General features: G+C 41.0%; 1 protein-coding gene across 50 annotated transcripts in view; it reads right to left on the bottom strand.

The window, feature by feature from the left end:
* The window catches only part of HERC1 (HECT and RLD domain containing E3 ubiquitin protein ligase family member 1), a 110,206-nt gene that overhangs the window by 47,370 nt on the left and 50,430 nt on the right, over positions 1-12,406 (bottom strand). For 31 of the 50 annotated variants that reach the window (XM_083586040.1, XM_083586029.1, XM_083586043.1 and 28 more), the window contains 11 exons: positions 12,240-12,360; positions 11,835-12,072; positions 10,964-11,151; positions 9,389-9,544; positions 9,106-9,212; positions 6,761-6,871; positions 5,310-5,486; positions 4,280-4,519; positions 3,600-3,683; positions 2,034-2,557; positions 451-1,226 (listed from right to left, as the gene is read on the bottom strand). In XM_083586040.1, coding sequence (XP_083442166.1) covers positions 451-1,226; positions 2,034-2,557; positions 3,600-3,683; positions 4,280-4,519; positions 5,310-5,486; positions 6,761-6,871; positions 9,106-9,212; positions 9,389-9,544; positions 10,964-11,151; positions 11,835-12,072; positions 12,240-12,360 — 2,722 coding nt within the window. The remainder of the gene's footprint in view (positions 1-450; positions 1,227-2,033; positions 2,558-3,599; positions 3,684-4,279; positions 4,520-5,309; positions 5,487-6,760; positions 6,872-9,105; positions 9,213-9,388; positions 9,545-10,963; positions 11,152-11,834; positions 12,073-12,239; positions 12,361-12,406) is intronic. The other 19 variants (XM_083586041.1, XM_083586030.1, XM_083586039.1 and 16 more) reach the window with 3 other exon arrangements.

The following is a 12,406-nucleotide window of genomic DNA, read 5'->3' on the forward strand; positions in this document are numbered from 1 at the left end:
TGCAGACACCTCCTGCAGGCTAGCCAGAGTATAAAGAGTAACTGCTATGTTGCACTAACTAGAAGAATTTTAGAAAGCTGTCATTTAATGCAACAGCCAAGCTTATGTGTTTTTTTTTAAAAAAAGGACTCCTTAGTTTTCTTTAATTAAGCTAAAGGACATGGAAAGTGAATGAACAAGGTAAGGCTATTGGTCAGCATGATTACAGCTACCTTTAGTTATGGCAGAGACCAACAAGACAGACTGACTAACACAAAGCAAAGTAAATGGCTAGGGCGCTGCACACCAACTGCTGTTCTTGTACCACAATACACAATATCACACTGGCTCTGCAGGAACAACATAACAGTATTGCTGGCTTTTCACAGGCACAAATATTAGGAAAAGCGTATCCTACCAGCGTAATTGTGTTCAAATTAACATCTATACACTTGCATAATTAAAGTGTACCTTGCTTAATTTTGCTGCCACACTGGTCCTCCAACAGCCCGTGAACCACTAATTTGTAGATCATTGCTTGTGCCCGTTCCAAATCAGCCAGTCCTAGTGCCCTCTTGATAGGTGAGCGCATGACTGCCCGTTTCACCATATGGCGCATCAAGAACTGCAAGGCAGCACGCATTTCCACATCTTCGTGAACAATGGGCGAACTCGCACAATCAGAATTATGGCCACTCTCTGCCAGGACCTTTGGTATCAGTAACAATTCAGCATATTTACTACAACTAAGGAGAGTGCTAAGCGATTTCATAGCACCAAGGTAAAGATAAGACAACTGCACTGCTCTGATTTCTGATTGTACAGCATCATGATTCTTGGAGGCATGTTCATGAGTCTTCCTTTTGCCTTCGGCATTTGGATGCTGTGTCTCCACACCCAAGGAAACAGATTCTAAGGAAAACGAAGCAATTTCATTTTCGGATTTTGAACTTGTAGCTCCATGGCCTTTGATCTCCTCAGTGCTTGGCACCGACCGAGCATCCGATCCAGAGTCACCTTCTGTTCTCTGGTCAACATCTCCTTTGTCTTCTGCATCATGCTTGTGTTTCTTCTCATGTCGCTTGACGCTTTGCTTCCCCATGTCTTCATGGATGCCAGTCAGGAAGGTGAGGTCCAGCAACACAGTGGCTGTCAGTCCACGGAATCTTGCAACATCAAAAGGCAGCGGTTCGCAAGGTTCCAGATTATACAATGGCGTGTCACTAGGCGACCAAAAAGTTGGGAAGCTTTAATAAAGATCAGAATGACACAGGAAGAAGCAAGTGAGGGATAGACAGGAGGAAAGCACGGGAAATAATGTAGGCAAAATAAGACATAAAATATATTTAATCAAAATCTAAATGAATTGACAGTCTAAAAAAGTAAATGTAAACCGGGGGTGGGGGGGTGGGAGGGAATGAGGGTTATGATCAGATAATGGGGAGAGATGATACTCAGTGCAGAAGGTAACAAAAAATGAGTGTGCTGTTTCAAACAAAACAGTTCATTCCAAATACCCAACAAAGGTAATCATAAAATACTGAGGGAGTTTTTGCTATATTAGACACGTTTGTTTTAGAAAATGTTTCCTAATGGATGAAAGCACCCTGGGATCTCAACTGGGTTCTGGCACTAAGTAGGGAGGTGGCATGCCCCCTTAGATACTTTCACAAAATAAAAATGCAAAACAAAAACGTAGCACTTTAAAGAGTTAAAAAAAACCTATTCTGGCAGACGTTTCTGAGGGCTCACAGAAAACGCCACAAGAGATGTGTTACTCTCTAAGGTGCCACAAGGCACTTGATACCATCATTCAGACATTACTTAGCTTATAGTCCAAATGTCATAAATAACACTCCCTAATGTTACAAAGCAATGGCCTCAAAACCCACAGTAGCAAAAGGTTACAAGAAATTTATTTCCAGGTTGAGCTGTCTGATATTTAACTAGCTACTAGTATTAGCAACTACTATCTCACATTTTAAAAGTCAGTGACATTTCCTAAGCACTAACAACTGGCCACTTGTCTGACACCAATACTGAAAACACTATACCTGATTGTAATCTCAGCTTCGTCCCATTGCACCTTGGCAGACGTGCTGCCTTCTTTGACCACTCCAAGCAAGGTGGCATGCCGCCCAGTTTGCCTGTGAACACAGCGGCCTCCAACTCTAAGTCCAGCATCCACTCCGCCAATCACTGCCAGGACTGGCCACACCTCCACACACAAGGTCTTCAGCTGGAGCTCTGACAGATCTGCCAGCCCATGCCGACTGCCATGTCTGCCTTTCTCCTCCTCCTTGCTCTCCTTCTCCTCTCGTGCCTCATTCTCCTCTCGGCTTTGAACAGAGCGGCTTTTCTTCAGTTTCTGACCTGCCTCTTTAAGGCATGCTTTGAGCTTGTGCAGCCGCTCCATCATTTTCTTATTGATGCAATGTGTCCACCGGTCTGTTCGATGGAGGATGCGGATAAGCTGAATTGTGGCCTCTGCAAGCACGGCAGCAACAGGGCTGCAAATGGGGTCTCCTGGCAGCAAATCCCTCGGGGTGCCACGCATCTGCATGTCACAGATTTTTACCTATGCACATAGACACACAAGGAAGTTCACTGAGCTGGATTCTCAGGTTTTTGGTAAAATTTATTTGCAATTAGAAATCTTCTAAACGAATCAGAAAGGGTTTATTTTTTTGTAATTTTCACCAATATTGCAGGTCTGCTACAAAACAGACTTCTATGAGCTTTTGTGAGAGGTTGTAGCAATGAGGAAGAGTTTACCCAACTATATTGACAAGCACACGTGAGTCAATATTTGACATCTCGGTGATTCTTCCATGCCGTTACAGATGATTTCAAAATATAGAAATATTTACAAACATGTAACAAATTATTTAATTTTATATCCTGCCTTCTTTCATCATGGAAACCAAGGCAGAATGCATATGGTTTCCAACCACTGACCAGACCCAGATCTGCTTAGCTTTAGCAAAGGCCTTCAGACCATACCCTGGGACATTTAAGTTTTGGAAGCCGGTTATGAAGGTGTGCTCAATCATGTCCCAGCACTCTGTCTTAGTAGAAGTGGAGCACAGGGGAGGAGTACTGAGAAAGCTCTGTGGACACAACCTTCCCCCTAATTTGCTATTCCTGCCTATGTTGGACTTGCGAGTGCTCTCAGCTCAGCAAGGACAGTAGGACAAGTTGAGATATGTCAAGACTGCCCAGGCTTTTTATTTTCCCTGACCTGCCAAGCTTGCTGTATCCAAATGCTGACAGGAGTGGGGAAGAGAGAAGGAAGGGGCTAGAACAAGCTTGGCTGAGGGTGTTGGGGGGTGTTGTCTTCTTGCATGCAAAGGAATCCCTGATTCAGCCTTGGCAAAAGAATTTCAGATAGCAGGGCTGAAAAAGACTTCAGCCTGATACTCTGAAGAACATTTATCAGTAGCAACATAAAATACTGTTTAAATAGATCAATACCATATAAACATGTATGTATGTACGCGCACGCGCGCGCGTGCACACACACAGCTAAAAATGCTCAATTTATTCCACATATTATACTCATAGGCCCTTACCAAAACAGCATATTAACCTTTACCACTATTGCTAAATATCCAGCTTACCTTTTCTCCAGGATTACTGCTATAAAACATCACACATGGGTATAATTCTGCAGCATCCACATCTTCAAAGGCCAGTTTTGGTTCCTGGGGGGAGGGGGGGAGATAGTAGACAGCAAACTGATTATGTCAGTCACCAATTTTGCAAGGAGCACTTCCTTACTGATTACCATCAGGTCATGCTTCATTTAGCATCAATTTAAAAGTTTAGATAAGCCTTCCCCAACCTGGTGACCTCCAGCCGTTTTGAAAACCATCACCTATCAAGCTCAGCTTGATGCTAGGACTGATGGGGGCTTGACGCTGGGGCTGATCTACGACATCTGGAGAGCACTAAGTTGCCAAAGGCTGGTTTACATTATCACTGATGAAGAACGTGGTCTGTTCAGTTGTGGCACTTACACTATAGAATTTGTGTTCCCCCGAGGTCAAGTTGACACACTCTCTACGCTTCCTTTCAAAATTTAGAAAGATTTGTTTCATTGTGCCCTTTCATTTGATTTCAGTTCAAAAACTTAGAACTTTGTGGTAGTTTGTATTATGCCTTTGTTTTGTCTGCTGTACTTTTTTGTAACTGCTGATTGAATGTTGTTTTACTGTTGTGAACTGCTTTGAAAACCATTACAGGTTAAAAAATTTTAACAGTATACAAATATCATAAATAAGCAATAGAAGATTCATACTTCTCCATTTTTTCCAAAGGAGATAGTTCTTGCTTCCATATCCAACACACATGTTATGAAGTCCCCTTGGGTAAAACTGGTCAGTGTCAGCGTCTGCTCCCCATTATGGTAGAGATTGCCACTATATGCTCGGTACAGCCACATGTCTGAGGTAGTGCGGTGGTTAAAATCGTGAACTGGCCAACGAGACACTCCAACGCATGTCCCTTCATTGCCTCGATTTTCCTTCACGATATAGAACTAGAAGGTGAAGAAAAACCATCAATGCCCATGGGCTACTTAAAACATCACGAAGCACAAAGACATATAAAAGTTATGGGGATTTGAACAGTCATTTCAACCCTCAAACTAATCACTATTGAACTGGAAAGGGGAGGGGAGAGGCTCAGTAGACCCATGGACATCCAATAGGCTATCTTGTCAAGGTATACTTAGCAATTGTTTAAAAACAGTAATAATCTTTTATCTCTATCATTTTGGGGAATAAAATATTATGAAGAAAAATGAAGTATTCCACAGAATGATGGAAACAAAAGGATTGTTGTTTTAAGATCATTGTTAGGTGGAGCTTCTGATTATTTCTCCCCCCCCCCAAAAAAAAATTAGATTTGACATATGATTTAGGTTTATATCTGGCAGAATATCCCATAAAATTTCAGAGTGTCCCGTGAGCCTCTCTCTTCCCCATACAGTTTACCTGGCCTCACAAGTCTTTGCAGAAAGATATAAAATCTAGTGCAGGCAAAAGTATGCCACTGATCTGTACTGCTCAACCCACAGGCTTAGAGAAGCCCAGCAAATCATGAACAAGACCTAAAAACTGTGGACTCTGGAAGTCCAGCTTGCAAGGGTCAGAAATCCTGTGCAAATCTAGGGAACAAATTTAGGCAACCTGAAAAAAATGCCATTACAACTAGAGTTCAAATACATTCCCTCTGTCTTGAGCAGTACAGTTTGTGGGTTAAGGACACAATGGGTTTATCTATACACCTTGCTTCATCTCTATTTTTAAACTGGGCTTTCTACATACCTTCCACTGGTAACACCCAGAAGTGACTCCAGTGGATGCTAATCCATATCCCTTTCCACCGCTCCCATGAGTTAAGATCTGACCATTCTCTACTAAGCAGCACTGAGCCTTCTCAGGGTCAAACGATACTTCCTGTATAGGGAGATTTTCATCTTCTTCTTCAGATTCACCCTGTTTCTTTCAAAAACAGAATATAAACATCTCACATTCTGGTCAATTAAACAGATGGGGGGGAGCACAATCTAGCAGTAAAAAAATAATAATTAAGGGGTAAAAGATGTATAAAAATACAAAATACCTTTTTCAAAAATAACCATAGATACAAACACTCCAATATTAAAACTTGATAAACCAAATCCCATATGAGACTGTAGCAGACTCACCCCACTAACTGCCCTCAATTCAATACAGCAGGCCCACTGCACAGTACGCCAACGAATTTCTTCCATTTACCACAGGCTATCTTGTGTGAGGGGAACTTTGTTTCAGGGAGTCTCAGGCAGGAGTTGATCAAACAAGGAAAGTTTTATTTACAAAAAGAGATTGGTGAAACAAAGTTGGGCTAGGAAGAAGTTAACTTTTACTTAAGCTAAATATAAAGATGTCACAGGCTTAAACACAGTAGTATATGCACCTCTTTTATTAAACTTCAGTTGCTAAATATCGGTTGCTGCACTTCAGGTAAATGTTCCAGTTTCTAGAATGGGTGGTGAAATGCTTAACTCAGTTTCTCTTGTTCCTTTACTTGGTTATGACAGGTGTCTCAGTTAAATACTTTGGACACAGCACAGCTTCCTTCACAGCTTAATGCTCTGTCTCGTGATCTGTTTCGTCATTTACCCCCTCTCACTTCTGAGGTATAAGAGACTTTGGGATCCTCTTAACTGGCTTGGGAGTCTTCTTTTCCTAGAAGAGCTCTCCCCGCCTGGCGGGAAGGAGACGCAGGGGGTCTGTAGTCCCACAGCTTCTCCCTCCCCTGGCTCAGACTCAGCCCTCCAGGCAACTCCTGTCTCCTCACACGGTCCTCATCTCTTCAATATGAGGCTCCTTCCTCTAGCTACAGATATTCTCTGCAGAGCGGATGCTAAACTCACATTTGAACCCACTCTCTTGGACAAACCCATTCCTAATCCCTTTCTCCCATTTCAAACCAAACTCAACCCTGTCTCGCTCCAGCTCTTTCCCTTCTCTATCCCTATTTCAAGGCTTCATCAGAAGCTGCTCCTTTTATGTGCCCCCCCATTCTGCTCCTCCCCCTTCTACAGCCAGCTGACTTTGTTGCCAATCAGAGAGAGGCTCCAACCCCCTGGTGGAACTCTGAGGGACTGCATCACCAGGGCTCTGCTTTCCGTCACAGGCCTTTCAACATGAGCCAAACATGTTTCAAGACAAAGGACTTCATCAGTGGCTGAAAAGAACATTATGAAATTGATCAGAATTAAAGCTAGTACCTGGAGCTTCATTTCTTTTTCTTTCTCCTTGATCTGAATTATGTGCTTGGCTTGTGCAACAGGACTTTCCCACATACAATCAGACAGAAGGGAGAACAACCGATCGATAACCTGTTCGGGAAACATGATTGAAGAACATTTAATTCCAAATAGTCACAGGTAATTTTTAAGGCTGTATTTCCCATCCTGCTTACACTACAGATAACAAAGCAACCAGGGGTTTGAAGCAGTCAACTGAAGACAGTTTTCTCTTCTTTTTAAAAACACACCTCTGAAAACCTGTGATTTGGTGCAATCCAGGTCTGATGAAGTGGCTTTGGGGCCTCTGCCTTGTTTCCTTTTTTATAATTATTGGGGGGGGGGGAAATACTCCCATTACCCAACCCAAAGGCATAGTTCATACAAGCACTGAAGTGGAGAGAAAGTTGCTAATATCAATATGAAGGAAAATGTTAACACAATCATATATTAAGGAATGTGGCAGAAACAGTTCATCCTATAGCGTGTGTTTTTTCATGTGTTGAATGAATGGCCACCAGTCCACCATAAAAGTCTCTTGGGCATTTGATCCTCTAGCCACACAAAGGTTTTGCATCACTTTTCCAGAAAGTGCTATGTCCCAATTTACCTTATTCCACTGTTGTACATTTAAACCCTTTGGTTCTTTCCAATTTCTAGCTATCAATATTTTTTCTGCCATTAACAAGCAAGCATTATTTAATAACCATTGGGTTGTTTTAGGAGGACTTTTTTTACAGGTTTTCCCAGTATTTTTGTTATTTCTACAAATATTTTATCCCAGAACTGGGCAACTTTGGCACAGTCCCAGCACATGGAGGATGTGAAGGAACTGTGAGCTGTACACCCCCCCCCCTTTTCCAGGTGAGCATCAGTTATCCATTTTAGCTACTTCTGTAGGCATTAAGGATCATTTTGGTATTGTTTTCAAATAATTTTATTTTAATCTAGCTAAAGTTGTTTTACTAGGACCTCTGGCCTTGTGACCTTAGGCAGCCATGGTCACTTAGAGGAGACTGTTGTATGTTGGGCAGATCAGTGATCAAATTGTCAAAAAAGCAGCTTCATTATTTTCAGGCTGTTGCTGAGGGCTGAGAAGTAACTTTAAATATTTAATTACAATTTTCAATTATTAACAAAAAAGAAAATATTTCACCAATCAATCAACAATAATTCTGACTTTATAAATCTCAACTTCCCTCCCCATCTTTCTGTAGTCCTTAAAATAATTTTATCTTTCCCTGCATATCCCAAATCGTTTCAATCTATTATTTTTATTGTTATTATCTGTTATTACAATAGTCCTGCTAATGTCTTGATCTGCTTGCAATATGTTTGTAAATATTCAATAAACCATTTCCATTTCTTAATAAAAAATTGTTATATTGATTTCTTATTATTTCCATAAATTTTGCCATTTCTTCATATTCCATTAGTTTCTGCAACCATTTTTCTCTCATCGGGACTTTTTCGTCTTTCCATTTTGGGCAATTATTATTCTTACAACTATAGCTGCATAAATAAATAAGTTTCTATATTGTTTAGGTAGCTCTGATCCCATTATCCCCAAAAGAAAAACTTCTGGTTTTTAAACAAATGTTATCTTAAACATCTTTTTCAGTTCCTTATATAACATTTCCCAGTAAGCTTTAACCTTATTGCAAGACCGCCACATATGGAAATAGGTACCCTCTTTCTCTTTACAGTTCCAACACTTATTTGACTTTGCTTTATACATTTTTGCCAATCTACTAGGTGTTGGGTAGCATCTATATAACATTTTCATATAGTTTTCTCTTATACCATAGGTAAAGGTACCCCTGCCCGTATGGGCCAGTCGTGTCCGACTCTAGGGTTGTGCGCCCATCTCACTTAAGAGGCCGGGGGCCAGCGCTGTCCGGAGACACTTCCGGGTCACGTGGCCAGCGTGACGAAGCTGCTCTGGCGAGCCAGCACCAGCGCAACACACGGAAACACCGTTTACCCCGCTATAAAGCGGTACCTATTTATCTACTTGCACTTAAGGGTGCTTTCGAACTGCTAGGTGGGCAGGAGCTGGGACTGAAAGACGGGAGCTCACCCCGCTGCGGGGATTCGAACCGCCGACCATGTGATCGGCAAGCCCTAGGCACTGAGGTTTTACCCACAGCGCCACCCGCGTCCCACTCTCTTATACCATAGGATGCTGTAAATTTCATATCCATCTGGGCTGAGAAGTACCGGTAACTTAAACCGAACCACAGTTTCTAAGATGCAAATGCCACCAAAATAGTCACTGTTGCAAACACAAAAACTTAACACTTTATAATATTGTAAAGTATGAAGACCTGAGCCATCTGGTCATCCTCCACACCCGATTCACAAGCAGGCAGCACAGCTTCCAGAACATGTAGTGCAAGCAGCCTGGTCCTCAAGTTGCCAACCAAAGGTACACCTAGAAATGGGACCCAGAAGGAAAGTTGGTATTACCAACACATGCTAATAACATATCAAACAAAGTTAGAAACCAGCGGTGTGTCTATATTCATTTGATGGACATGATGCAAGCTTGTATCTCCAAATGATAAACACATTCCCCACACATCAAAAACAAAGACCATAGGACCATACCTGAACAACATTTCTGAGAAGCTATGTTCAGGAGCACCTCTGTCCACTTTGGGGATGCCATTTTGGACTGAATGGCTTTTGAAGAAACCACCCTTCTAAGAAAGACTAAGAAATCGCCTAGATGCAACTCTGCAGCGTGCTGTTTTCGAAGAGCCACTGTGGATTTAAAACAATAAAAATTATTATTGCAAAAAGGAAAGGGATTCATATTTTCAAAAGGCCTGATTTGCATATGCTCTGCCTGGAGAGTGCCTAGGAAAAGATAACCAGCTGTCTACCCTACCTTCTGCCAGCAGGTGTCATTGCTGTTTTGCAGCCAAGTGATTAATCCACTCTGCTTTTTTTGTCCACTGTCTTTATCACTGTCTTTAATTTTTTTATTGCTTTTATATAAGGTGCCCTGAAAGCTTTCTCAGCTGAAGAGCAGGGCAAAAGTATTTTTTTTTAAGTAAAAGAACAAATAATACACAACAAAGCAGCATCTTAACCTTTTGTTGTGCAACAAAATTCTTCTTACATTAACTTTATTTCTGCTCTCTTGGACCAAATTTAGATTTATTCCATTTCATGGGTGCCTTTTTCTGTACCAGAAGAGAAAAGGTAAGCAATGATTTGCAAAATAGTTCAATAAGAAGCATCAATAGGGGCTGCAGATAAAGATTACAACAGAGGTGGAGAGACAAAATTCTCAGCAACACTTAAAAGTCCCACCATTTTCTATAGTGTCAAAATGTAAACAATGCCCCCCACTAATTCTGACACTGCTTGTGAAGATGTTTTCATGTTTACATTGTCCACTCTCATTTGTTCTTTCTCAAATAAGATCATTTGCCCTCAAATGATCTCATCTCATAGCTGTGTTGTTCTGTTCACCACATGATCTCACATCCACTGAGAACATAGATTGTGTAATTTAGATTTATGGATGAAGGGTAGAATAGTAGTAGTAATAATAATAATAATAATAATAATAATAATAATAAGGAAACATATAGACCATATAATATTTATATTTACTTGGAGAAACTTAACTGTGGTTACCTTTTCTGTACTTCTAACAACTAGGGCAATATTGTCAACATAGGTCAAGCTGTCATCTTTTTTTGCCTCTGCCATTATCATGCATGTACAAATCCCATTAATTGTTTACTGCAATAAGTTTCCAGTGCATAAAACAAAAATATAGAAGTCTCTGAGGAATAATTGGGGATGTGGGCTCTTTTCTATAGCACAAAGCATGGAAACAGAGAGTACATGCAGGTCCCGCTATCCAAATACAATGCTTCCCAAGAAATCATTAGTTAGGTGAGTATTCACATAGCAATCTGATGATTTGCATTGTTTCCTATGGGAACATTTCTAATCTGTGATTTGTCCGATCACACATCCTCCCTCCAAGGTTTCTGCCCAAAATGGCTGCTGCCATCCACCAAACACAAACAAGTAAGGAAGTGGACAAACTCCAGCTGTTCATGTAGTGAGCTTTGGCTCTACATTCCTTCCTCCCCTATTCCCTGCCCCAGGAACTCTCTTTTCTTTAAAAAACAAACCAACAAAAAGCCAGAATGAGATTACCTCTGAAGTCTTTCTTCTCACTGTCTCCATTTGACTCTGCCTTTTTTTCTTCCTCCTCGCCATCTTCTTTTTCCTCAAATGATGCCATAAGCATTACACCAGCTTGTGACAACAGGTTTTTCAGCTGACTACACAGCAGATCCAGCAAAGACTGGACCACTTTGGGACTCAGTTTATCTGCGTAAGTTCTGGGGGGTGGAAATATGAAGATCAATTAGCAACTATGTGAAGAAGGTTGGCATTATTAGAACAGCTTTGAATGTGTAGAACCCTGAGGGTTTTGCATAAAAAGAAGCAGATGTGTTGTGGGGGGCAGATTTCATGTTCTTGGACCTGAATGATCCTTATTACAGACTGGCAAAATAGTCACTGGGCCAATGGTTTTCCCGATGGGACAGAGAGAAAGGACTGTATTTTCAATATGTTGTAAAGGGAGAAACAAAACAGCAAATGGGGAGAGGGAGAGGTAGGGGTGTGTGTGTGTCTGTGATAGAGAGATTTTAACAGATAAATTATATTCAGCTGGAGTCCATCTAAGTACAGCAAACAAATATTAACACATCACACCAACAATTCAACTTTATAGTCCCAGTGCTACTTTCTGAAATATTTAACTGTACAAATTTATTCTAATTGTTGTTAAGGTAATGCTGAACTGAGATGAAAAGTGAGTTATAAATGATCAAAATAAATAAATAAAAACTGTTTCCCAACTGACTGAAGGTTTTATCATATCCAATTTACTACCGAGTTACACTGCAAGGACATAAAAGTGTTGATGAACTAGGTATGGGGAAAATACTGCTTTTAAAATATTTGGGAGAGCTGAGAAGATGAATGATCATTCAGAAAACAGAAAGTTAATACTCACCCTGTGGTAATAGCTAGGATCTGAAGTAATCTAGTGCTGGCTACTTTTAAAGCTGTGCTGAGCTGGGAAATACCACTTTTTGGCAAGAGCTGCAGTGGCTGACCAAGCATGGTGTCTGTTCCACATAATTGCGACAGGACATTTAACAAGCCAGTGGAAATGGCCAAGGAGACATCAACTGGCTGGTAGTGAACACTCAGGGCAAACACAGTTACCAACAGGAGACGCTGCTGTGCCTCTAATACACACATGTACACAAACACACACCAAAATATAAAGAAAATACTTAGAGACTGTCCCTATTTCAAGTCTGCTCAGGAATAGAAAAAAAATAATACAAGGAATATTTGACTTGTTTTCTGTCAGCAGCAAAAACACTTGCAAGATCGAATGTGATCCTCTTACCTATGTGATGTTTATTTGCTTGGAGGGCTCTTTCCAAAGTTGCAGACAATTGCTGATAGATCTTGTGCACAGCCACTTGGATTTCAGTCTGGATATTTCTCTTTGCTGCCCTGATGCCATCCTATGGAAAAATCAAATACTGTGAAACCCATCCATATGGCTATGCA

The sequence above is a fragment of the Podarcis filfolensis genome (genome assembly GCF_964270895.1).
Source record: "Podarcis filfolensis genome assembly, chromosome: 14".
Taxonomy (NCBI): Eukaryota; Metazoa; Chordata; class Lepidosauria; order Squamata; family Lacertidae; genus Podarcis; species Podarcis filfolensis.